The sequence below is a fragment of the Daphnia magna genome, linkage group LG1, assembly GCF_020631705.1.
Source record: "Daphnia magna isolate NIES linkage group LG1, ASM2063170v1.1, whole genome shotgun sequence".
Taxonomy (NCBI): Eukaryota; Metazoa; Arthropoda; class Branchiopoda; order Diplostraca; family Daphniidae; genus Daphnia; species Daphnia magna.
This window is the reverse complement of record NC_059182.1, coordinates 13,993,828-14,015,776: the sequence shown is the minus strand read 5'-3', so window position 1 is coordinate 14,015,776 and position 21,949 is coordinate 13,993,828. Positions and strand designations below refer to the sequence as shown.

The 21,949-nt window shown below is 39.8% G+C and overlaps 2 protein-coding genes across 2 annotated transcripts in view; one reads left to right on the top strand and one right to left on the bottom strand.

Moving 5' to 3' along the window:
* LOC116922817 (protein MLP1) overlaps positions 1-16,256 on the top strand; it is a 30,736-nt gene extending 14,480 nt beyond the window's left edge. Inside the window, 29 exon segments of the mRNA XM_032929263.2 lie at positions 3,363-3,494; positions 4,447-4,680; positions 5,349-5,558; positions 6,336-6,800; positions 6,885-7,070; positions 7,170-8,316; positions 8,388-8,547; positions 8,620-8,752; positions 8,754-8,843; positions 8,920-9,429; positions 9,494-9,769; positions 10,122-10,275; positions 10,353-10,444; positions 10,508-10,684; positions 10,686-10,888; positions 12,285-12,387; positions 12,473-12,873; positions 12,935-13,055; positions 13,116-13,261; positions 13,374-13,589; positions 13,656-13,763; positions 13,843-14,091; positions 14,149-14,394; positions 14,478-14,678; positions 14,740-14,865; positions 14,936-15,014; positions 15,074-15,222; positions 15,288-15,443; positions 15,539-16,256. Of these exon segments, the coding sequence (XP_032785154.2) occupies positions 3,363-3,494; positions 4,447-4,680; positions 5,349-5,558; positions 6,336-6,800; positions 6,885-7,070; positions 7,170-8,316; positions 8,388-8,547; positions 8,620-8,752; positions 8,754-8,843; positions 8,920-9,429; positions 9,494-9,769; positions 10,122-10,275; positions 10,353-10,444; positions 10,508-10,684; positions 10,686-10,888; positions 12,285-12,387; positions 12,473-12,873; positions 12,935-13,055; positions 13,116-13,261; positions 13,374-13,589; positions 13,656-13,763; positions 13,843-14,091; positions 14,149-14,394; positions 14,478-14,678; positions 14,740-14,865; positions 14,936-15,014; positions 15,074-15,222; positions 15,288-15,443; positions 15,539-15,887 (6,819 nt within the window). The 3' untranslated portion in view covers positions 15,888-16,256.
* Positions 11,185-12,036, bottom strand: LOC116930409 (28S ribosomal protein S23, mitochondrial). Its single transcript, XM_032937830.2, has 3 exons — positions 11,879-12,036; positions 11,614-11,775; positions 11,185-11,552 (listed from the first exon to the last, which is right to left on the bottom strand). Exons 1-3 carry the CDS (start codon positions 11,920-11,922, stop codon positions 11,255-11,257), a joined length of 504 nt encoding a protein of 167 aa, XP_032793721.2. The 5' UTR covers positions 11,923-12,036; the 3' UTR covers positions 11,185-11,254.
* Positions 16,257-21,949: the final 5,693 nt, after the last annotated feature.

Sequence of the window (21,949 nt, the reverse complement as noted above, 5' to 3'; positions counted from 1 at the left end):
GCGTGTCCGTTTCGAACGAATCGTAGAATCGAGCGCGCATACCGAAAAGAAAAGAGGAAAAGCGTGCAGCAATAAAATGCAATCAGCTTTTTGTTTTCTTTCTTGCCTTCCGCCGGCGAAGAGACAGATGCGGTTTTAACGAGGTTGACTCTGAAGTGATACGACACTCTCTAACCCCTTTCTCCAGTCTCCCATACGCCATGCCAAGCTCTTTGTATGCATCCCTAACGCTCGGTGACGTAGTCAATCTATAGACGTCTGTATCGGCACCTCCTTTTCTTTGTTGTCGTGCAGAAATTGCTTTGCGAGTTGCGTGCTAAACTTTGCTTGCTTCATCCCAGACTAGCTCTTTTTTTTTTAAATCTTTATTAGAATTTTTTTAAAGGGGAAAGATAAGGACTTTTATTTCCATTTTCATGCATTTTTTTCCCTCTCACGTTGTCGATATGAGCACGAAAGACAAAAAGAAGAACGACCAGACAAAGTTGTGATCACGCATGTGACCCTTAGTGATCCCTTCTAGACGACTCTCGAGCTCTTAAGTCTCCTCTCTCCGATGCCACAACAACGGTCGAATAACTTCACTTAACGGATAATGGGATGACTCTTAGGGCGGCATTTATTTCCAGTTTTTTTTTTTTTTTTTTGTCTTGTGTCTCTTCGGGCGCATCGTGCGCTCTCCGATAGGGAGCAACAGGTGAAACGACAAAAAGACACTAAACAAAAAGTTTGGGGGGGAACCGGTTCGTTTTTTTTGTTGTTGTTGTCTGCCTGATTGGTGAATGAGAGGGGGGAGGGCATCACGCTATCGGAAAAAAAACAGAATGTACTTTCACTGTCCCAATGATGATCTCTCTCACTCTACGCGCCCACCCCCCCCTTTAATTTGGTTTGTTGTTTCGCTCTCCACGCTCTCTATTTCCAAGACGGTGCCGGGATGTCTTTTCTCTTTTGATTCCATTGCTTGGGCCTTGACTTTACTATCTAAAATGATAAATGCGGCCAGGAACGTTCACGAAGAGATGGAGGGAAAAAACAAAAAAAATACAGAACAAGAGGATCGGATCGACAGCGACTACTGCCGCCCGTAGTTGCGCGTTATTTTTTTTTCCAAGGCAAAACGATCAGAACAGGAATCTCGTCGTAAATCAAACAACTAGAGGCGTTTTCTCTGCGCTATGCAAGTGCACAGCAACAGGAGGACAAGGAAAAAAAAAAAGGCGAGAGAGAGAAAGAGGAGAAAGAGAGAGGAGAAAGCGTGATAAGAAGAGAAACAGGTAAAAGAAGAAGAAGGGAGGTGGAGGCTGAACTGAACCTGTGTTTATGCTAGCGTCCGTCCTCCCCTTCCCTTTTAGCTGGCAGAGCTCTGACAATGCCCGGCTTGCAAGCTGTACGTTGCCTTCAGTCGTGCTACGCCCGTCCGACAGTGCGCTAGCTAACGTAAGCGCAACTCTATCGCTTTTCTCGCGCAAATCACAATCAAAAGCGTGTTTGAATTATTTATTTTGAACGGCAGTGTAGACTAAAAGCTTTTTATGCTATTCGTTCGGCACGGTACATAATTCACCGCTTTGCATTTTAAAGTGATTTCGCTTTGTGTGTCTTTGTGCTTTTGTGAGTTCATCGTTTACATCCAACGAATTCAACAGGAGGATTGCGTTTTTTTATTTAGTTGACGATTTGAATTTCAGGTGAGTCGCACGAATTGAATTAACAATTTTGAATCAATCTTTCCATTATTGTAAAAGTACAAGAACTTTAATGGATAGTGCGGTGGTCAGTCAATGGCGAGAAGAATAGCTGTGGCATAGTTTTGACATATTTTCCACACTGTTCATTGGACTGACGCCTAATATCTCCCCAAAATTGCAAAACCCAATCGTAAATATTAATTTGAAAAATATGATGCAAGATAAAAAAGAAAAAAAAAATGGTACAGCAGCAAAAGAGATTGTTATGAAATAGGGCCGATATTAACGGTTGGCTTCTTACGGCCGGGCGCGTGAACACCTGGTCATTAGCACGCCATTCTCTACCCTACTCAGTTCAACACACGCTGCGGCGACCGACTCTGTCTGCTTGAAAGATATGGTTCGAATGAGAGTGCAACGTTCCACTTGCACCATCATTCTTTTTCTCTTCTCCCGCGCTGTTTTGTTCATTTTTCCCTTTTTGAAATGCGTTTTAGTTTATCATCATCAGCCATCGTCTGCCAGGTATATTTGAACGTAAATGTACACAGACAGCTTTTCTTGTACATGGAACATATTTGTGATTGACTAAATTCACATTTTTGAGCTGGTCGTGGCAGCTGTTGAGCCTCCCGGGCGACGCTATACTTGGCATACTCGGGGCGAGATGAATGTCAATGATCGTAAAATCACGGGATAACGGCGCCTATACATCCATAACATTCTCGTGATTTTACGCGATCGTTTCAGTATCGCGGGGTGGCCGTTGCTTTTCTTATTCCGCTTTTTGTGAATAGCAAGCGTATCATTCATGGGCTGACCTACGCGAATTCCATCTCAGTTTCTAAATGACTTTAAAAGTCACAAAGAGAAGAAATAAAACGCTTCAGAAAAAAAAAAAGTAATAAATACAAATTGAGGAGAGCGAAACAAGGGCCGTTACACAGATGGCAAAAGCGGAACTCCATTTACGGTGTTGTCCCGAAAAAAAAAAAAAAGGCATTCAGTATTTTTATTTTCTCTCCTTGTTTTTATTCTTTCCTACTGACCCACAACTTTAGCTTCCCTCTGGTCCCTGACCAACCTCTTACCAGCAAGTCGATCTCTATTTCGGACTTTTTTCTTTTCTCAAAGCAAGTTGCATACGAGTATCTCCTTGTTTGTGTATTTTGTTCGCACTCACGTTCGTGTCAAGCCAAAATCAACAACAATCTTACCTTTGTTTTTCTCTTTTCCTATTTTCTCGACGTTTTCTCTCAAACTCCATGTATGGTAGATTTTTTTGTTTTCCAGCTAAGCGAGTGATCTGGTCCAAAAGGTTGACCGAATTGCACATGCCCGGTAAGCAAATGTGAGAAAAGAAAGAAAGAAAAAAACCTGTCTCGTTTGAGTCTATTTCGAATTGATGCGTGTAGTAGAAGAACTTTAGCCGAAGGGTTCGCGACTTTTAAAGTAGTGGACAAACCTCATTCTTTTTATTGCTGTTTTCGTCGATAACCTCAATTTGTTTTGGAGGAATGTCGGTTGAACTGGAGCAAATATGCCCGCTTTCGGGATAGCGTTGTCCATAAAAATGCGTGTACCTTTATGAATAATCAACGAAGTTTCATCGTGATTATTGGTTTTTGCGCATTGTCACATAATTTCTTCTTCCGCCTTCTATTCACGCAGGGTCAACATAACAACCACAATGAGCGTGATGAACTGATTGCCAGCGAACGTAAACTACAAGTCCTCGTGGATGACCTTCGGGAGACGATGCGGCATCAGCAAGACACCTTCGCTCACGAAAAAAAAGAACTGGTACTACTTTCACACGTATCTAAACTATTCATCACCTGCTGTCCCATATTTTATTTTATTTTCGTGGCGCCTCATCTTCAGCGTTTCCCCAGCGTGAAAAAGAAAGAAATATTGCCGCATTCAAATTGTTGCTTCATCTCCTTTCGATGTTGGCTTCTTGTCGCGTGTGAGACGCGCTGACATCGGTAAAAATGAACAACAAGAGACACACAACAATGGCAACAACGCCTTCTCACGTTTCCGGCAATTTATGGATGAAACTCTTACCAGTCATTAAAGCGTGATCTCTCGGCGAAGTGCTAGTGGGGGTGATTCAGGTTGCCCCGTTGGGGTTGGAGGCGTGTACATTCTAATGTCATCTCGGGATTGTTTTTTCACGAAATCAGGGAGAAAAGCAACAACAATTTATGATTAGAAAAATGTCGGCGCATGAATCAAAGTCCCGTCTTGTCCTCGTTTCCATTCTTTTTCATTTATTTCTGTTGTTTTTTTGTTTTACTGCTCGCGAGGTCGCGACTCGCGAGCACCACATTACGACACGACATCCGCCAATGTTCAATAGCGTTAATCTATGTAGAATGTCATGTTCAATCTTCTTCTGATGACTCGACCGAAAAAAATAGAAAACCAGAAAAATTTTAGGCCAGAAATATTAATAGGACAGTTTAACCCAGTAACGGGATCGCATACCGTCAGTCATTTGCTTTCCACCATCTTTTATTCCGCAAGTCATAAATAGCTATGGAAAATGTTGCAATCAAAGTATCAATCAACTAAAAGACAAGCGAAAAGCAATATTCATCGATCAGTTTCATTGGCCTGAAATTTCAATTTGGTGTTTTGCATTTGTGGAACTAATGGTTTTCGCCTGTACATGAATAATGACCATCGATTAATTTTCCTTTTTTTCATCTTCACGTTGTTTTTTTCTCGTTACGGAATAAACTTTTAGCTTCGCCGGTTAAGCGAGACGGAACGCCAGCAAGGTTCTTTGCGCCAAAAGAACAAACAGGTCTTGACCCGCAACGTTCACCTGACTGTCAAGAGCCAAGATTTAGCTGAAACAGTTAAGAACCTCAAACAAGTTCAACAACCAGCCGGCGCAATGTCGACGACACCCGACACCACTAATTTGAAAAGAAGCTTGACAAGACCCAACGTGAATCAACTAGGATCGCCATCCAAGGCAAGTCTTTTTGATTCATTTTTTTCTTTCTTTCTTAAGCTTCAACTGTTCCCCTGACACACATTCACCTTTGTCTTCCTGTCGCCGAGCGCAAACATAACGAGCTTTGTGTATCTTCGTCTGCTACACTGATTTCCTTTTTCACCCGATTTCTCGAGCGCCATTTCTCTTACATCTTCTCCATCGCACGCTCGTCATTGTCGTTTGTTAGCTGGCCCGTTGACCATATTCGGGTTGACACACAATGTATTTGCATACGTTCAAACATCGTGCGCACAGATCTCACTTTAAATCATCGTAGGGGATGATGATGACCACACGCTGTCGCCATCACGTTGCGCTTCAAAAGCTTTCCAGGGCTCTTGGAATATGACAGAATGTGAGCGAGTGAAAAAAAAAAAAATAATACTCGCTAGTCTCACGCGATGCGTGTGTAACAGCTGAGCCATATTGACAAGCAAAAGAAGTTCAGGGAAACTAACTTAGATTAGAATTTTAAAAGAATTCAACTGAGGGCGGTGCCAAGGTTCTTTGCATTTTAAATGGTACGAACTGGATTCGCCCAACATTTTCTCTTTTTTCGTTGGCGTGTGTGTTTATGGGTGAGCCCTATACCGGTGCTCGACAGTTTCATCTAACTTCTCTTTTTTTGAAATGTTTGAAACTAGAATGACAAGCAGCGCAGGATGGAGTACGTCCAACAAATCCAAAAATTACGCAAAGAGCAACGCTACTACTCCATGTGGGAATTGCCGCCGCTGCTTGAAGTAGACACGGATGGCCTGGGCTCTGATGGCAACGCTGACTCGGATGGTTCCTTGTCCCCCGCTGCTACCTCGGGCGTTACATCCTGCTCGTCCGATTCGGCCTGGAGCGAGGTACAGTACATTTTTAACTTAAGCATTCTTTTATTTAAAAACAAACATTTTAACATCCAGCGGTCTCTGTCTGGTTTTAAATGGCCATTAAAGTTTATGCACATGTTGACTCGATTGTTTTGACCGTTGAACCGCTGTTTCCGACGCTAGATTTCACCTGTAGAACGACCACATTAAGCAAGAGGCGTTTTATTATATGGCTCATGGGAGGGAACGGCGAACAAAAGACTTACACGGTCATGTAATTAAGAAGAAAATGCTAACCGTTCAGCTGTTAGCTCATTGATATATTTCAATGTGTTCCTACTCTTACTTTGTCAGATTGGATACGCATTCAACCGTGTGTCAGAGGGCGGAAACGAAAACGCCAGTTCATCATTTTTGAATTGCAATTTCAAGCCCACCTCTGCATAATTAGAATTATACGAAAAAAAAAAGCAGTTGGAAACTGGTTCCAACTTTTTCGCTTATTTTGATCGATCACGTTCGTATGATGGATTGGAATTTAGATTCAGCGATTTACGACCAAAGAATCTGCGTGCAAAAACCGTATGAAGTTGTATTAAAAATTAGATTCAAGACGAGATTGAACTGTTAATCTCTAAATGAATGCAACTTTATTCCAGAAACCCCCGTGGCGTCGTCTGCATCGCTTTGTAGCACATTTATCATTTTACACGTCGTCTGCATCGCTTTGTAGCACATTTCTCATTTTACACGATTGTAAATTTTCATTTTCTCTCTCCCTTTTTTCCCCATTTTGTTTAACTACATCAGGACACGCGACGCGAATTGGAAGTGTTGTTCTCACAGCTGTCGCGTGAACATTCCGACCTGCAGCGCAACTACCAACTGCTCCACGAGAAGCTGCGCCAGCTGACGTGTTTTTCGGATGCCGATGCTGCTAATGTCAACTACGCCACGCTGCAAGCCGACTACAATGCGGCCAGGGCCAGAATCCGCGATCTGGAAGAGATCCTGCAGTTGAAGAACAGCCGTGAACGAGAGGCCAGTGATGGCGTCAACGCTGGACGTCCGACCGTTGTCCCGTCCCTACTGGAAATCCAGGCCAAGTTTCTCCGCGAGAAGCATATCCAGCAAACGCAAATGGCCATTCTGGTTAAACGTCTAGAAGAGGCCAAAGAGCGGCACCAATCCGTGCAAGCTGAATTGAGTGAAGCACGAGATCAGAACGAGTTGCTCGAGTTCCGCATCTTGGAGCTGGAAGAGATGCAAGAAAGGGTACAATTTTTGGAATTTGCAACTCGTTATTTAAGCGAACCAGGTTTTCAATTTGCGTTTTTGCATTGGCTATTTGCTGATCAGGCCCCGTCACAATGCTCGACTGACCAACGAGACCGTAAGGACGTGTGCACCGACACGGATTCTGATGATGTGTCGGTGGGTGATTCAGGCATTACATCGCTCGCTTCACTGATGGTCGAGTGTCCATCACCAGTCTTGCCCAGGAGCCCGTGCAGTAGCGGATCGTCTTTGGACTCTGATTATTTAGTACTATTGTCTTTCATCATTTCATTCTCAATTTGCACTGAAGTTTTGTTATTGAATCATAGTTGTAACGATAGTTTTATTTGTTTGCTGCGTCTGTAGGGCGAAAAGATCTCGTCAGTCAAAGCAGAACTTCAGCTGATGGTTTCTTCGCTAAACGATCCGTCCCAGAAAAGCGTGCTGGCCCAGCTTCAGGCACTCTTGGGCGTGTGCCAGTCTCGGCTGGCCCACAAGAGCCCCAACACCAGTGAGGCATGTACCACTAACTGGGATTGGCAACTGCAGGAGAGCGGCATCTTCGAAGAAGATCATCACAGTTCTGTCGATGCATCCACGCAGACAGAATCGGTTCACTGTGAACAACAAAACGGGGATGTCAGCATCCGGGTAACCATCCCGTTACCACTTTGCGGCCGTGTCATGGAAGATAAGGAAGTTCAGATAGATTCGATCGAAATGGATCACAAATTCGTGCAAGCAGTTGCCAATGTCCAGGATTTTGCGACTCAGACTGACCCTATTATTAACGACATCTTCAACGGGGAGAAGAAAACGTATCAAGATCAGGCAGTACAGTCGTCTGAACAACGGCAGGACGTCATGGAGGGATTCTGTCAGACTGAAGGAGAAGTTATGACTCTGGCCGAATTTCGCGATGTTGAAAGCTACTATGTCCAGCAGATTGAAATCCTGCAGAAAGAGAAGGCCAGTCATCGCAAAAAGTTCCAGGCCAGCCGGGATGAAACGAGCAAATCGGTGCAACAGCTGGAACTGTTGGGCCGTCAGTTTCAAGAGCGCGAAAGGCAATTCGAAGAGATCTTGCAGAAGAATTGTCGGGCATTTGAGCGGGAACTTGAAATGGCTCGTGAATTAAACAGTAACGAGCTCTCTACGCTGAAAGAGTGTCTCCAGCTCGTCTGGCACGAAGTCAAAGACTACGCCAATGTGACCGACATGCCCAAAACATCGGTCATGGAGTTCACTCAGGCGCTGATCAGTTCCCTTCATGGAATATGCAGTGAGTTGGGCCAACTGAGAGTCCGTGTAGTCGATCTCGCCGAGATGGAACAAGCCTTCCAGACGACGTTGCGACAGGCTGACGGTTTAGTTCACAGTATGGAAGAAAAACATTTGCAGCGTATCCGAGAGCTAGAGCTAACAGAAAAGCATCTAAGGAGTCAGCTCAGTCAACAAGTTGGACGTCATTTAGACGACGATATGGATGGAAGTCTTGAAATCAAAATCCAAGGTATTGCCATTTTCATCGTATTATTCAGAATGATTTGTTAAAGGGTTTTATGTTGGATCGAAATCGAGTAGAACTGGAGAATGAGAAGGATGCCCTGTCGTTGCAAGTCGGTAAGTGCCAAGAGTTGGAAGACTATTGCCAGCAGCTTCATGGCCGGCTAGAAGAATACGAACACCGTGAACGAAGTTTCCATCAAGCCGTTCAGGACGCGGAGCGCCGCTTCTCCTCCAGGTTGAATTGGTTTTTTACCACGAAACTTCTCTTCTCCAATGTGCATGCCTAAAACTTGTTGTTTTTGTTCAGAGAGCAAAGATATCGTGAAGAAATCCAGCTGATGCAAGCAGAATTAGAAAAGTGTCGCGAAAATGAAACGACGTGGCGTCAACGACTGGAGCATAGAGATGGTCAATTAGGCCTAATGAGGAACGAACTAGAAGGCCGAACAAAAGACCATTGCCAGCCTAGAGTTAGAAGTCAAGGAGCTGCAATCTAAATTAGACAAGGACGACACCTCCTTCAGAAACGAGGTCAGTGACAACAGCGAAAGTCAACGAATGAAGTCAAACAATTCTATTCACGTGGTATATGCTTTATTTCAAACAGGTGACCAAGTTGCGTTCGCAGCTCACTACCTCCCTGGCACAGTTGAATGAGCTCGAATCACTCAACTGTCAACTTCGTGAGAAAATCGTCGAATATCAGAACACGATTTACTCTCTGCAGAGGAGTCTGGACGAAAAGAACTGCCAGAATGGAACCTTGGCGGCTGAAAATAGCCGACTAGCGCAGGCTCAGATGGAAATGATGAGCATGTCGATGGTCGCCTTGGGCAAGCCCTTAACTGAGGAGCTCCTGGAAATTGAGTCGGACGAGGGTTGCATGTCATCCGACCCTGTCGTTGTAGCGGACGCAGCTGCCGCTTCGTTGGACGACTTCCAAGAGATTTCGTTGCCTACCACGCCCACTGTAGTAGATGGCTGTAACAACGTCTTCGAGGAACACTTCAAAGTGCTCGAGTCGTTAGAGAATTATTTGGAATCGCAGCATCTAATTGGGGCAACAATGGAGGATAACGACGAGTCGGGAATTTCCACATCACCTTCCATCCACGAGGTAATGAAGACTTACTTGATATGGCTCTACCGAACTAAACCTTCATCGTTTTCTTCCATGACAGAACGAGAACTTAGCGCTGTTGGAAGCTCAATTGGCACAGCTTCGAACCGAAAAGCACTTTTTGCTCAATTCGGTAGTCAACAGTCAGAAGAAAGATGAAGTGATTCAGATCCTGGTTGACCAACTCAAATATAATGCACCTCGTCAGTACCTGATTGAGACGGCGGCGCATATTCGCAAAATTGCTACAAATGGCGATTGCGACACGAGTCAACATCGCACGCATGATAAAGATATCGATCGGGTTTGCAATATGCTGGAAGCCCCTATCGATCTGGTAAACAAATCGGAAATCCTTAACCCATGATCACATATACCCTTTTTCTATTCTTCATCTATATGCTCTTCTTCTTCTTCTTTTATGACTGTCATCTTTCTTCCGCAGAAGTCACTCGTCTAAATCCCTATTATCTCTTTTCGGGGTGGTGGCGATTTTCATTTCTATTTTTGAACAAAACTATATAACCACGCTCGGCAATGGTACGGACTTACTAAACCTCTGCCCTTTATCAAATCATTTCGCTGTTTGTGCGCCATTCCATGCATATCTCCTTCGCAATCATCTATGGATCAGCAATTTGTTTTCCTTGACTGAAACATCCGAGTCAATGGTTTATCATATTTTACAGGCCGATGTAACAACTGAGGGTTGCAGCCTTATACCCCAACAGCCTTCGGCGTCACCTAACTGCAATTATGATGTTGTCATCCCCCATAATAAAGTAGTCCGTCGCCAGACAACCATAACCGTTCTGCCCGAGGAGGATCCTCTTCTTTCCCCACGTAAGGATGAGACATATTTTGAAGATAATTTTAAGTTGCAGCTAAATAGGCTAACGAGTAACGTCTCTCTTTTTTAGCCTCTGATCTTAAAATTACACGCAAGGTCGGCAAAGATGGACTTGTGATAGCATGGCTACCTTCCCCAGACTCCGAATGCGTGGGATATTTAGTAATTGAAATCGAATATCTTTACACACAACTATGTGACTCTAATGGTGTTTGGTTATGACAGATCTGCGTCAACGGCCAAGAAGCTCATAGAGGGCGAAATGCCCAGAGGACGAAAGCGGTGTTGAGCGGCTTAGACTTGCATAGCGAGATGGATATTTGTATTTACTCACTGTCCATCGACGGGCTTGTATCCAGCCCGACTACCACTCTCTACTTGCCCGATGAACGATTAGCAGTCCCCTGATGTAGCCAATCATCACGGTCACGCTGGCGACTCGGAATCGGCTGAGCCGACCCAGACCGTCGAGGTGAGCAGTCCGCGTGAGGTGGTGGTTCAGACGTTTTATACCAACTCCTCCGTTACCGTCAGGTCGTCGCGCAGGGTAATCGCCCCTGTTGCTCACGCATCCCGCTTACCAGTTCGACCGACTTGCGTGCCGTGATGGAAAAATTGTGCTTCACTTCTTCCTTATAATTCTCATGTTATTTGTTTACTTTCGCGTTGTCTATAAAAATTTTTAAGCGCAGTATTTGCCGTATAACATAATTCAGGAGCTCTCTATTTCAAAAATATCACAACAATCAGTAAGTAGGTTTGTTTTTATGACATTATTCATGAGGTTGATGATGGATTCGTAATTGTATGACGCAAAAAGAAAAACGACTTCCGCGGAGTAATAAATCGTAATTTGATCGCCAGTCTCCATAACTGTTCTGTAACATCTTATGAAAAATAAATCATATGTAGAAACAAGTTTATTTTCCTCTTTTCTTTAGGAAATATGCTATTATAAGAACATGAAGCATTCTACTTTTCAGTTAATAAATCACCAACGTTGATTTTGGGTTGAGGCTGACTTTTGCTAACAGCTGAACTGAACATAGAAGCCATACTTGTTCCATTGTCAGGTTGGTTGCTAGATACTGACTCTGGCACTGATTTCTCTTCTTCCATAACCTTTGCTACAGCTTCAAACAATTCATTTTCATCTGAAAAACCTTTTTCCATTTCCTTATATCTGTCTAAGAACTTTTGGCAAGGTGTTGGATATTCATTGTTTGCCAGAGAAATTAGTCCAGGTGAGCCAAATCTTTCATAGAATTTCCTGTCAAATCAACATTCTATACAATTATAGCTCTTCCAAAAATTACAAAATATAAACTCACGCTCTTACGATATCTTCTGGGTAAAATATGGGGTGTATGGTTATCTCAGATGCTTTTCTACCATACTGAGGTTCTACTTTAGGTGGAAATGCTTCGTAAACTTCGTACCATATGGGTTTATCTTCTGGTTTCATTGCACCTGAGCGGAGAAGTCCCCTCACTCTAGGGGGGTGAAAGATATCAATTGCTCAGGTTAATCAGAACACTTGTACTTATAAAAAAAAAATTTTGTTATGCACATGCATGCAGAAATTATATTTAATACCTTGAATAAATATTTCCTATTCTTTCTAGGCGACTAGAAGCCATAACTGTTTGTATATAAATCTAAATTAATTTCGTAAATTTTTCCGAACGGTTTGTGGCTGTACAGCAGACGACTACTAAATAATTGAAGTTTTTCCTTGACACGACTGCAACGTCATCTGCCGGTCTGCTGATGGAATAGGTTTGATGTTTTCAAAGCAATATCTGTCTGCAGTCTACACCTGCCAAATCTGGATGTACCGTACACGCCAATGAGTTCTTCAGATTTCCAGTTTCCGCTGAAATTTACGTTATACCGAAGTTCTTTCTAACGCTCTAGATTAAAAAAAGGTAATGGTCATTTCTCAGCCAGTTGAATACCGAAAATTTAAGCTTAATTTTGAAAACAATTCGGAACTATAAAGGATTTGTGAAATGGCAGCGCAAGACGTTGACGATTTTCTAGATGATGAGCTAGTAAATCAATTTATTATTTTTCCACCTGAAGTAATCGCAGCGATCGATCTGGTAAGCAATTCTCCTTAGTTTTGGTGATCGTAACATGGTTTGAATAATTTTTCAAATTGTTCAACTATTTGCAAACTTCTTCCAGGTTTTTCCTAGTCAGGACCCCTTGGACAGAGCTGATTTCAATCCAATTGATTACATAAATAACTTATTCCCTACAGAACAATCCCTATCTAATATAGAAGAAGTAATTTCTGATTTTCAAGGAAAAATACATAGCTTGGATTCAGACATAAAGTCATGCATCCACAGCCAAAGTGGCGTCTCTGCTGATGGTGCAGCAGCCTTAGAGGAAGCCCAAATAGCAATTGCCCAATTATTTGCACGCATCAAGGACATCAGGGCTAAAGCTGAAAAATCTGAACACACTGTTCGAGAAATAACAAGAGACATCAAACAGCTTGACATAGCCAAGAGAAACTTAACATCTGCAATAACAACACTTAACCATTTGCATTTTCTTGTCTTTGGAGTGGACCAATTGCAGTATTTAGTATTTAGTATTTTTCCTTTCAATTTACTTTTTCCAAATGCTGTTTTTCTGTAGATCTCTTTGTCAGAAGAGGCAATATTCTGAGATTGCCAGTCTTCTGCAAGGCGTGAATCGGGTAATGGAACATTTTACGCCCTATTTAGATATTCCGCAAGTAAAACAACTGGCCGCCCAAGTACTAGATCTTCGATAAGAAATTCTATAAGAAAAACCTAATTAAGTGCTATCTTGACAGCTGGAACAAATCGAGAAAAGTCTTGGCGACCAAATTTCAAGCGATTTTAAAGAAGCTTTCTCAGGCACCGGCCCGAAACAACCATCCACACTTACCCAGCTTAGCGAGGCATGCTCGGTGCTCAATGTAATCGAGCCTAGATTCAAGTAAAATTTTATTGTGAAATTATCGTTACGATAACTTATCAAATTAGGGACTTGGAATCAGTTTTTCTTTTTCTTCTTTTTTTTTTGTTTATTTATTTTCTCTTTTTCTTAGGCGGGAAATAATTCGTTGGTTCGTGTCCCTTCAATTAGTTGAATACAGCCACTTGTTCCAAGAGTCGGAGGAAAACGCATGGCTGGATCGAATCGACCGGCGATATGCTTGGATAAAACGTCATCTTCTTAACTTTGAGGAACGGATGGGTCGAATCTTTTCACAAGACTGGGAAATGAGCGAGCGCATTGCTGTCGAATTCTGTCTTCTCACAAGGTTTTTGTTCCATATATATGCTTGTGTAATTGGCATCTCTTACCTCTTTCTATTCTAAATTTTAAGGAATGAATTGACAAAGATAATGGCTAAACGAGTGAATGAAATCGATGTTAAACTCCTTTTGTTCACCCTACAGAAAACTACTCAGTTTGAAGAACTTCTATCACGAAGGTGGTTTTAAGGTTTAAAGTGATGAGAATTCATCTGATATCATCGTTTAAATCTATTTTGGATGTTTCGAATTTCCAAGGTTTACAGGCGCCTCCATGGAAGAGGTCATATCATCTGAAACTTCGAGCAAAAAAATCGAAAGTACCAATCCTTTTGAAGAACCCCATGGGAAGAATCCCTTTGAAGAAGATGAAGAACCTGAAAAACCAATTCCTCCTACCCAAACTCAACTCACGACGGCTGAATCGCTCACGGTTTCGCCATTCCACGGACTAATTAGCCGCTGCTTTGAAAGCCATCTCAACATCTTTGTTGATAGTCAAGACAAGTAAATTTTATGACTCTTGGGCGTCTTTCTCGATCCATTAAATTTATTTGTTTTCAGAAACATGGCTGAGTTGATCGATCGATTTGTCGCAGACTTGAAAATTCAAGGCCCTTCACTAGCCCAAGCAGAAATCGAAGGTTGCTGTGTCTTACCTTCATGCGCAGATCTTTTTGTCTTCTACAAGAAATGTCTCCTGCAGTGCGCTCAATTAAGTACAGGCCAACCTATGCTTTCTTTGACATCTGTGTTTAAGAAATACCTTAGAGAGTATGCATCAAGATTGCTTCAGAGTAACTTACCAAGGTACGGTCGACTGAAATCAATGATTTCATTGTAACTAAGTCAAGGCGAACCAAACTAATTATTGCTAATCTTAAATGTTATAGATCAAACAATGCCAGTTCGATGACGCCGGTTCTACCTATGAGCATGAGTAGCTTGACAAAAGATTTCACCAGGGAATTACGTGATCTGAGCTCTGGTGGTGCTGCTGGCTTAATTCAAAATTTCCAGAGTCTGCTCAAGGAAGGTGACATGTCCAGCACTTCACCTAAATACAACAAAGATGATATTGCACGAATCTGCACGTGGGTTGGAGACAATAATTCCGTATCGCGATGTAAAAATAATCTTCGTTTTAACGCATAGTATCTTAACGACGGCGGAGTATTGCCTCGAAACCACTCAGCAGCTAGAAGGAAAACTTAAAGAAAAAGTCCAGCCAGCTTTGGCTGACAAAGTTGATCTCGGATCCGAGCAGGATCTCTTTGGAAGGTAGCATGGTTCTTTTTCATGGAATTTTTTTCTTCTGCTGAGTAATTTTAATCATTTTTGTTGTGAGTAGTGTCATCAGCCAGTGTATTCAGCTCTTGGTAGCTGATTTAGAGGGTGCCTGTGAACCGGCACTCGTAACCATGGCAAAGGTATTATTTACTATTATTTAAATAAGCTTTTTATGGTCTTACATTTAACAACTCTGTAGACCGCTTGGCAAACTTGGGAAAGTGTCGGTGATCAATCTCAGTATGTAACCCTAATGACATCCCAGTTCAAACACTACATTCCGTTCATACGGGACTGCCTAACGTCATCAAGGAAATATTTCACGCAATTTTGCATGCGCTTCGTCAAGTATGTCAGTTCCCTCTTGTTTAGGAAACTGTTTATAAAAACCATTTTACATTTCTATTTGAAAGTGCATTCATGGCCCGTTTTGTCCAACAACTTTACAAGTGCAAACCCGTTGGCGTCGTAGGAGCGGAACAGTTACTGCTGGATACGCACATGCTTAAAACCGCTTTGCTTGATTTGCCTTCTGTCGGAAGTCAGGTGGCGAGGAAACCACCGGCTAGGTAATGCCATAGGAAAATACTTAAGCCACCTCCCCATAATTCTTCCTTCGATTAATAATTTTACTTTACTTTCTTTGTATTTATGTTTTATGAAGCTATTCCAAGATGGTTGTCAAAGGAATGACACGCGCAGAAATGATACTCAAAGTAGTTATGGACGCCTCCGACACGAATGCTAAATACGTTGCACACTACATGCGCCTGTTGCCAGAATCGGATCCCTCTGAGTTCCAGAAAATTCTCGATATGAAAGGAGTTCGTCGATCTGAACAACAGATACTGGTAGAGATTTATCGTTCCCAACAGACAAGTCAAGGAAATAAAGAAGACAGCTCTGGTTTCTCCTCCGTTGCAACAAGTAATACGCAAGGGTTACCTCTAAGCCCGGACCATGAATCGAGTCGCATAAAAAAACTCGAAAAGCTTATAAAACGGCGTCTTTAATTGCCAAAATGTTAGGTTAACGTTAACCGTATAGCCTTTTTCGGTTCTAGATACTACAACTTAGATGTTATCCATATATTTATCATAGCTCAAAGGCTAATGCGTTGGTATAGAAAGATTAAATTCTCGGGTTCAGTCTCCACGAGAGAAAAGTCGTGTTATTATCTATCTGAATTGCAGATGATCATATTACCATTTGCGTGTAAAAGGAAGGCATATTTTCATAACCTATCTTGAATGAATTTTCCATTTTTGTTATATGTGTTGCCTCCAGATGACATCCAGGTACAGTCTATGAATACATGTAACTCATGGCTCTATGGTTGAGCATCGGCGTGCTTTACCGAAGGTGTAGAGTTCGAATCCTGACAGTTAAACTGAAAAATCATTTAAAATTATCAAACGTAATTGACATTTTCAATCAGTGCTTTCATCATTAAACTTTCACCCCACGACAAATTATAAAGGTCCCGGGGTAAAGTGAGAGTCACCTACAATGACAAAATGTAAACTAAGTAACGGAAAGAAAAGTAACTCTGCCTATTGAACAAGAGACACAACTTATTTCCAAATATATTAAAATCTCATTCAACTAATCTCATTTTATATTCATGCTATTACCAGCTAAGTAGGATTTCCAACAGTCAACCAGCCTGGAAGGTAACAAACCCTAATCCCGCTTTGAAATACGGTACATGTAAAAACAACGTTCATTTTTGTGATTCTCGTTCAATTTGGAATGGAAATCATGTATTTTTAGTTATATCTAGAATTTAGCCAAAAATGAAAAAGTGGGAAGGCTATACCCTTACCACTTTTGTCAAAATCCGCAAAAAGCGACATCTCTTAGAATCCAATGAAATTGCACCAGTACAATTAAAATTGAACGGTGATTTCAAATTTCATTGGTTTTTTCATCAATTCAATCGTTTTGGAAATATACGGAACAAAATTGCAGTTAGCGCAGCAACTTATGATAAGCAGTTTTTACGTTAATTTCAGAAACTATAAGGCCCATGTAAAAACAACGTTCATTTTTGTGATTCTCGTTCAATTTGGAATGGAAATCATGTATTTTTAGTTATATCTAGAATTTAGCCAAAAATGAAAAAGTGGGAAGGCTATACCCTTACCACTTTTGTCAAAATCCGCAAAAAGCGACATCTCTTAGAATCCAATGAAATTGCACCAGTACAATTAAAATTGAACGGTGATTTCAAATTTCATTGGTTTTTTCATCAATTCAATCGTTTTGGAAATATACGGAACAAAATTGCAGTTAGCGCAGCAACTTTGATAAGCAGTTTTTTACGTTAATTTCAGAAACTATAAGGCCCATGTAAAAACAACGTTCATCTTTTGTGATTCTCGTTCAATTTGGAATGGAAATCATGTATTTTTAGTTATATCTAGAATTTAGCAAAAAATGAAAAAGTGGGAAGGCTATACCCTTACCACTTTTGTCAAAATCCGCAAAAAGCGACATCTCTTAGAATCCAATGAAATTGCACCAGTACAATTAAAATTGAACGGTGATTTCAAATTTCATTGGTTTTTTCATCAATTCAATCGTTTTGGAAATATACGGAACAAAATTGCAGTTAGCGCAGCAACTTTGATAAGCAGTTTTTTACGTTAATTTCAGAAACTATAAGGCCCATGTAAAAACAACGTTCATTTTTGTGATTCTCGTTCTATTTGGAATGGAAATCATGTATTTTTAGTTATATCTAGAATTTAGCAAAAAATGAAAAAGTGGGAAGGCTATACCCTTACCACTTTTGTCAAAATCCGCAAAAAGCGACATCTCTTAGAATCACAATGAAATTGCACCAGTACAATTAAAATTGAACGGTGATTTCAAATTTCATTGGTTTTTTCATCAATTCAATCGTTTTGGAAATATACGGAACAAAATTGCAGTTAGCGCAGCAACTTTGATAAGCAGTTTTTTACGTTAATTTCAGAAACTATAAGGCCCATGTAAAAACAACGTTCATTTTTGTGATTCTCGTTCAATTTGGAATGGAAATCATGTATTTTTAGTTATATCTAGAATTTAGCCAAAAATGAAAAAGTGGGAAGGCTATACCCTTACCACTTTTGTCAAAATCCGCAAAAAGCGACATCTCTTAGAATCCAATGAAATTGCACCAGTACAATTAAAATTGAACGGTGATTTCAAATTTCATTGGTTTTTTCATCAATTCAATCGTTTTGGAAATATACGGAACAAAATTGCAGTTAGCGCAGAAACTTTGATAAGCAGTTTTTTACGTTATATTTCAGAAACTATAAGGCCCATGTAAAAACAACGTTCATTTTTGTGATTCTCGTTCAATTTGGAATGGAAATCATGTATTTTTAGTTATATCTAGAATTTAGCCAAAAATGAAAAAGTGGGAAGGCTATACCCTTACCACTTTTGTCAAAATCCGCAAAAAGCGACATCTCTTAGAATCCAATGAAATTGCACCAGTACAATTAAAATTGAACGGTGATTTCAAATTTCATTGGTTTTTTCATCAATTCAATCGTTTTGGAAATATACGGAACAAAATTGCAGTTAGCGCAGCAACTTTGATAAGCAGTTTTTACGTTAATTTCAGAAACTATAAGGCCCATGTAAAAACAACGTTCATTTTTGTGATTCTCGTTCAATTTGGAATGGAAATCATGTATTTTTAGTTATATCTAGAATTTAGCAAAAAATGAAAAAGTGGGAAGGCTATACCCTTACCACTTTTGTCAAAATCCGCAAAAAGCGACATCTCTTAGAATCCAATGAAATTGCACCAGTACAATTAAAATTGAACGGTGATTTCAAATTTCATTGGTTTTTTCATCAATTCAATCGTTTTGGAAATATACGGAACAAAATTGCAGTTAGCGCAGCAACTTTGATAAGCAGTTTTTTACGTTAATTTCAGAAACTATAAGGCCCATGTAAAAACAACGTTCATTTTTGTGATTCTCGTTCAATTTGGAATGGAAATCATGTATTTTTAGTTATATCTAGAATTTAGCCAAAAATGAAAAAGTGGGAAGGCTATACCCTTACCACTTTTGTCAAAATCCGCAAAAAGCGACATCTCTTAGAATCCAATGAAATTGCACCAGTACAATTAAAATTGAACGGTGATTTCAAATTTCATTGGTTTTTTCATCAATTCAATCGTTTTGGAAATATACGGAACAAAATTGCAGTTAGCGCAGCAACTTTGATAAGCAGTTTTTACGTTAATTTCAGAAACTATAAGGCCCATGTAAAAACAACGTTCATTTTTGTGATTCTCGTTCAATTTGGAATGGAAATCATGTATTTTTAGTTATATCTAGAATTTAGCAAAAATGAAAAAGTGGGAAAGGCTATACCCTTACCACTTTTGTCAAAATCCGCAAAAAGCGACATCTCTTAGAATCCAATGAAATTGCACCAGTACAATTAAAATTGAACGGTGATTTCAAATTTCATTGGTTTTTTCATCAATTCAATCGTTTTGGAAATATACGGAACAAAATTGCAGTTAGCGCAGCAACTTTGATAAGCAGTTTTTTACGTTAATTTCAGAAACTATAAGGCCCATGTAAAAACAACGTTCATTTTTGTGATTCTCGTTCAATTTGGAATGGAAATCATGTATTTTTAGTTATATCTAGAATTTAGCCAAAAATGAAAAAGTGGGAAGGCTATACCCTTACCACTTTTGTCAAAATCCGCAAAAAGCGACATCTCTTAGAATCCAATGAAATTGCACCAGTACAATTAAAATTGAACGGTGATTTCAAATTTCATTGGTTTTTTCATCAATTCAATCGTTTTGGAAATATACGGAACAAAATTGCAGTTAGCGCAGCAACTTTGATAAGCAGTTTTTTACGTTAATTTCAGAAACTATAAGGCCCATGTAAAAACAACGTTCATTTTTGTGATTCTCGTTCAATTTGGAATGGAAATCATGTATTTTTAGTTATATCTAGAATTTAGCCAAAAATGAAAAAGTGGGAAGGCTATACCCTTACCACTTTTGTCAAAATCCGCAAAAAGCGACATCTCTTAGAATCCAATGAAATTGCACCAGTACAATTAAAATTGAACGGTGATTTCAAATTTCATTGGTTTTTTCATCAATTCAATCGTTTTGGAAATATACGGAACAAAATTGCAGTTAGCGCAGCAACTTTGATAAGCAGTTTTTTACGTTAATTTCAGAAACTATAAGGCCCATGTAAAAACAACGTTCATTTTTGTGATTCTCGTTCAATTTGGAATGGAAATCATGTATTTTTAGTTATATCTAGAATTTAGCAAAAAATGAAAAAGTGGGAAGGCTATACCCTTACCACTTTTGTCAAAATCCGCAAAAAGCGACATCTCTTAGAATCCAATGAAATTGCACCAGTACAATTAAAATTGAACGGTGATTTCAAATTTCATTGGTTTTTTCATCAATTCAATCGTTTTGGAAATATACGGAACAAAATTGCAGTTAGCGCAGCAACTTTGATAAGCAGTTTTTTACGTTAATTTCAGAAACTATAAGGCCCATGTAAAAACAACGTTCATTTTTGTGATTCTCGTTCAATTTGGAATGGAAATCATGTATTTTTAGTTATATCTAGAATTTAGCCAAAAATGAAAAAGTGGGAAGGCTATACCCTTACCACTTTTGTCAAAATCCGCAAAAAGCGACATCTCTTAGAATCCAATGAAATTGCACCAGTACAATTAAAATTGAACGGTGATTTCAAATTTCATTGGTTTTTTCATCAATTCAATCGTTTTGGAAATATACGGAACAAAATTGCAGTTAGCGCAGCAACTTTGATAAGCAGTTTTTTACGTTAATTTCAGAAACTATAAGGCCCATGTAAAAACAACGTTCATTTTTGTGATTCTCGTTCAATTTGGAATGGAAATCATGTATTTTTAGTTATATCTAGAATTTAGCAAAAATGAAAAAGTGGGAAGGCTATACCCTTACCACTTTTGTCAAAATCCGCAAAAAGCGACATCTCTTAGAATCCAATGAAATTGCACCAGTACAATTAAAATTGAACGGTGATTTCAAATTTCATTGGTTTTTTCATCAATTCAATCGTTTTGGAAATATACGGAACAAAATTGCAGTTAGCGCAGCAACTTTGATAAGCAGTTTTTACGTTAATTTCAGAAACTATAAGGCCCATGTAAAAACAACGTTCATTTTTGTGATTCTCGTTCAATTTGGAATGGAAATCATGTATTTTTAGTTATATCTAGAATTTAGCAAAAAATGAAAAAGTGGGAAGGCTATACCCTTACCACTTTTGTCAAAATCCGCAAAAAGCGACATCTCTTAGAATCCAATGAAATTGCACCAGTACAATTAAAATTGAACGGTGATTTCAAATTTCATTGGTTTTTTCATCAATTCAATCGTTTTGGAAATATACGGAACAAAATTGCAGTTAGCGCAGCAACTTTGATAAGCAGTTTTTTACGTTTTTTTCAGAAACTATAAGGCCCATGTAAAAACAACGTTCATTTTTGTGATTCTCGTTCTATTTGGAATGGAAATCATGTATTTTTAGTTATATCTAGAATTTATAAGCCAAAAATGAAAAAGTGGGAAGGCTATACCCTTTCCACTTTTGTCAAAATCCGCAAAAAGCGACATCTCTTAGAATCCAATGAAATTGCACCAGTACAATTAAAATTGAACGGTGATTTCAAATTTCATTGGTTTTTTCATCAATTCAATCGTTTTGGAAATATACGGAACAAAATTGCAGTTAGCGCAGCAACTTTGATAAGCAGTTTTTTACGTTAATTTCAGAAACTATAAGGCCCATGTAAAAACAACGTTCATTTTTGTGATTCTCGTTCAATTTGGAATGGAAATCATGTATTTTTAGTTATATCTAGAATTTAGCAAAAATGAAAAAGTGGGAAGGCTATACCCTTACCACTTTTGTCAAAATCCGCAAAAAGCGACATCTCTTAGAATCCAATGAAATTGCACCAGTACAATTAAAATTGAACGGTGATTTCAAATTTCATTGGTTTTTTCATCAATTCA

Excerpts from the sequence above, each read along its gene's own strand:
- LOC116930409 (XM_032937830.2), bottom strand. The coding sequence starts at position 11,922 with ATGGCTTCTAGTCGCCTAGAAAGAATAGGAAATATTTATTCAAG. Across the intron at positions 11,776-11,878 it reads ATAGGAAATATTTATTCAAG|AGTGAGGGGACTTCTCCGCT; the intron begins GTATTAAATATA and ends TCACCCCCCTAG. Across the intron at positions 11,553-11,613 it reads CCAGAAGATATCGTAAGAGC|GAAATTCTATGAAAGATTTG; the intron begins GTGAGTTTATAT and ends TTGATTTGACAG.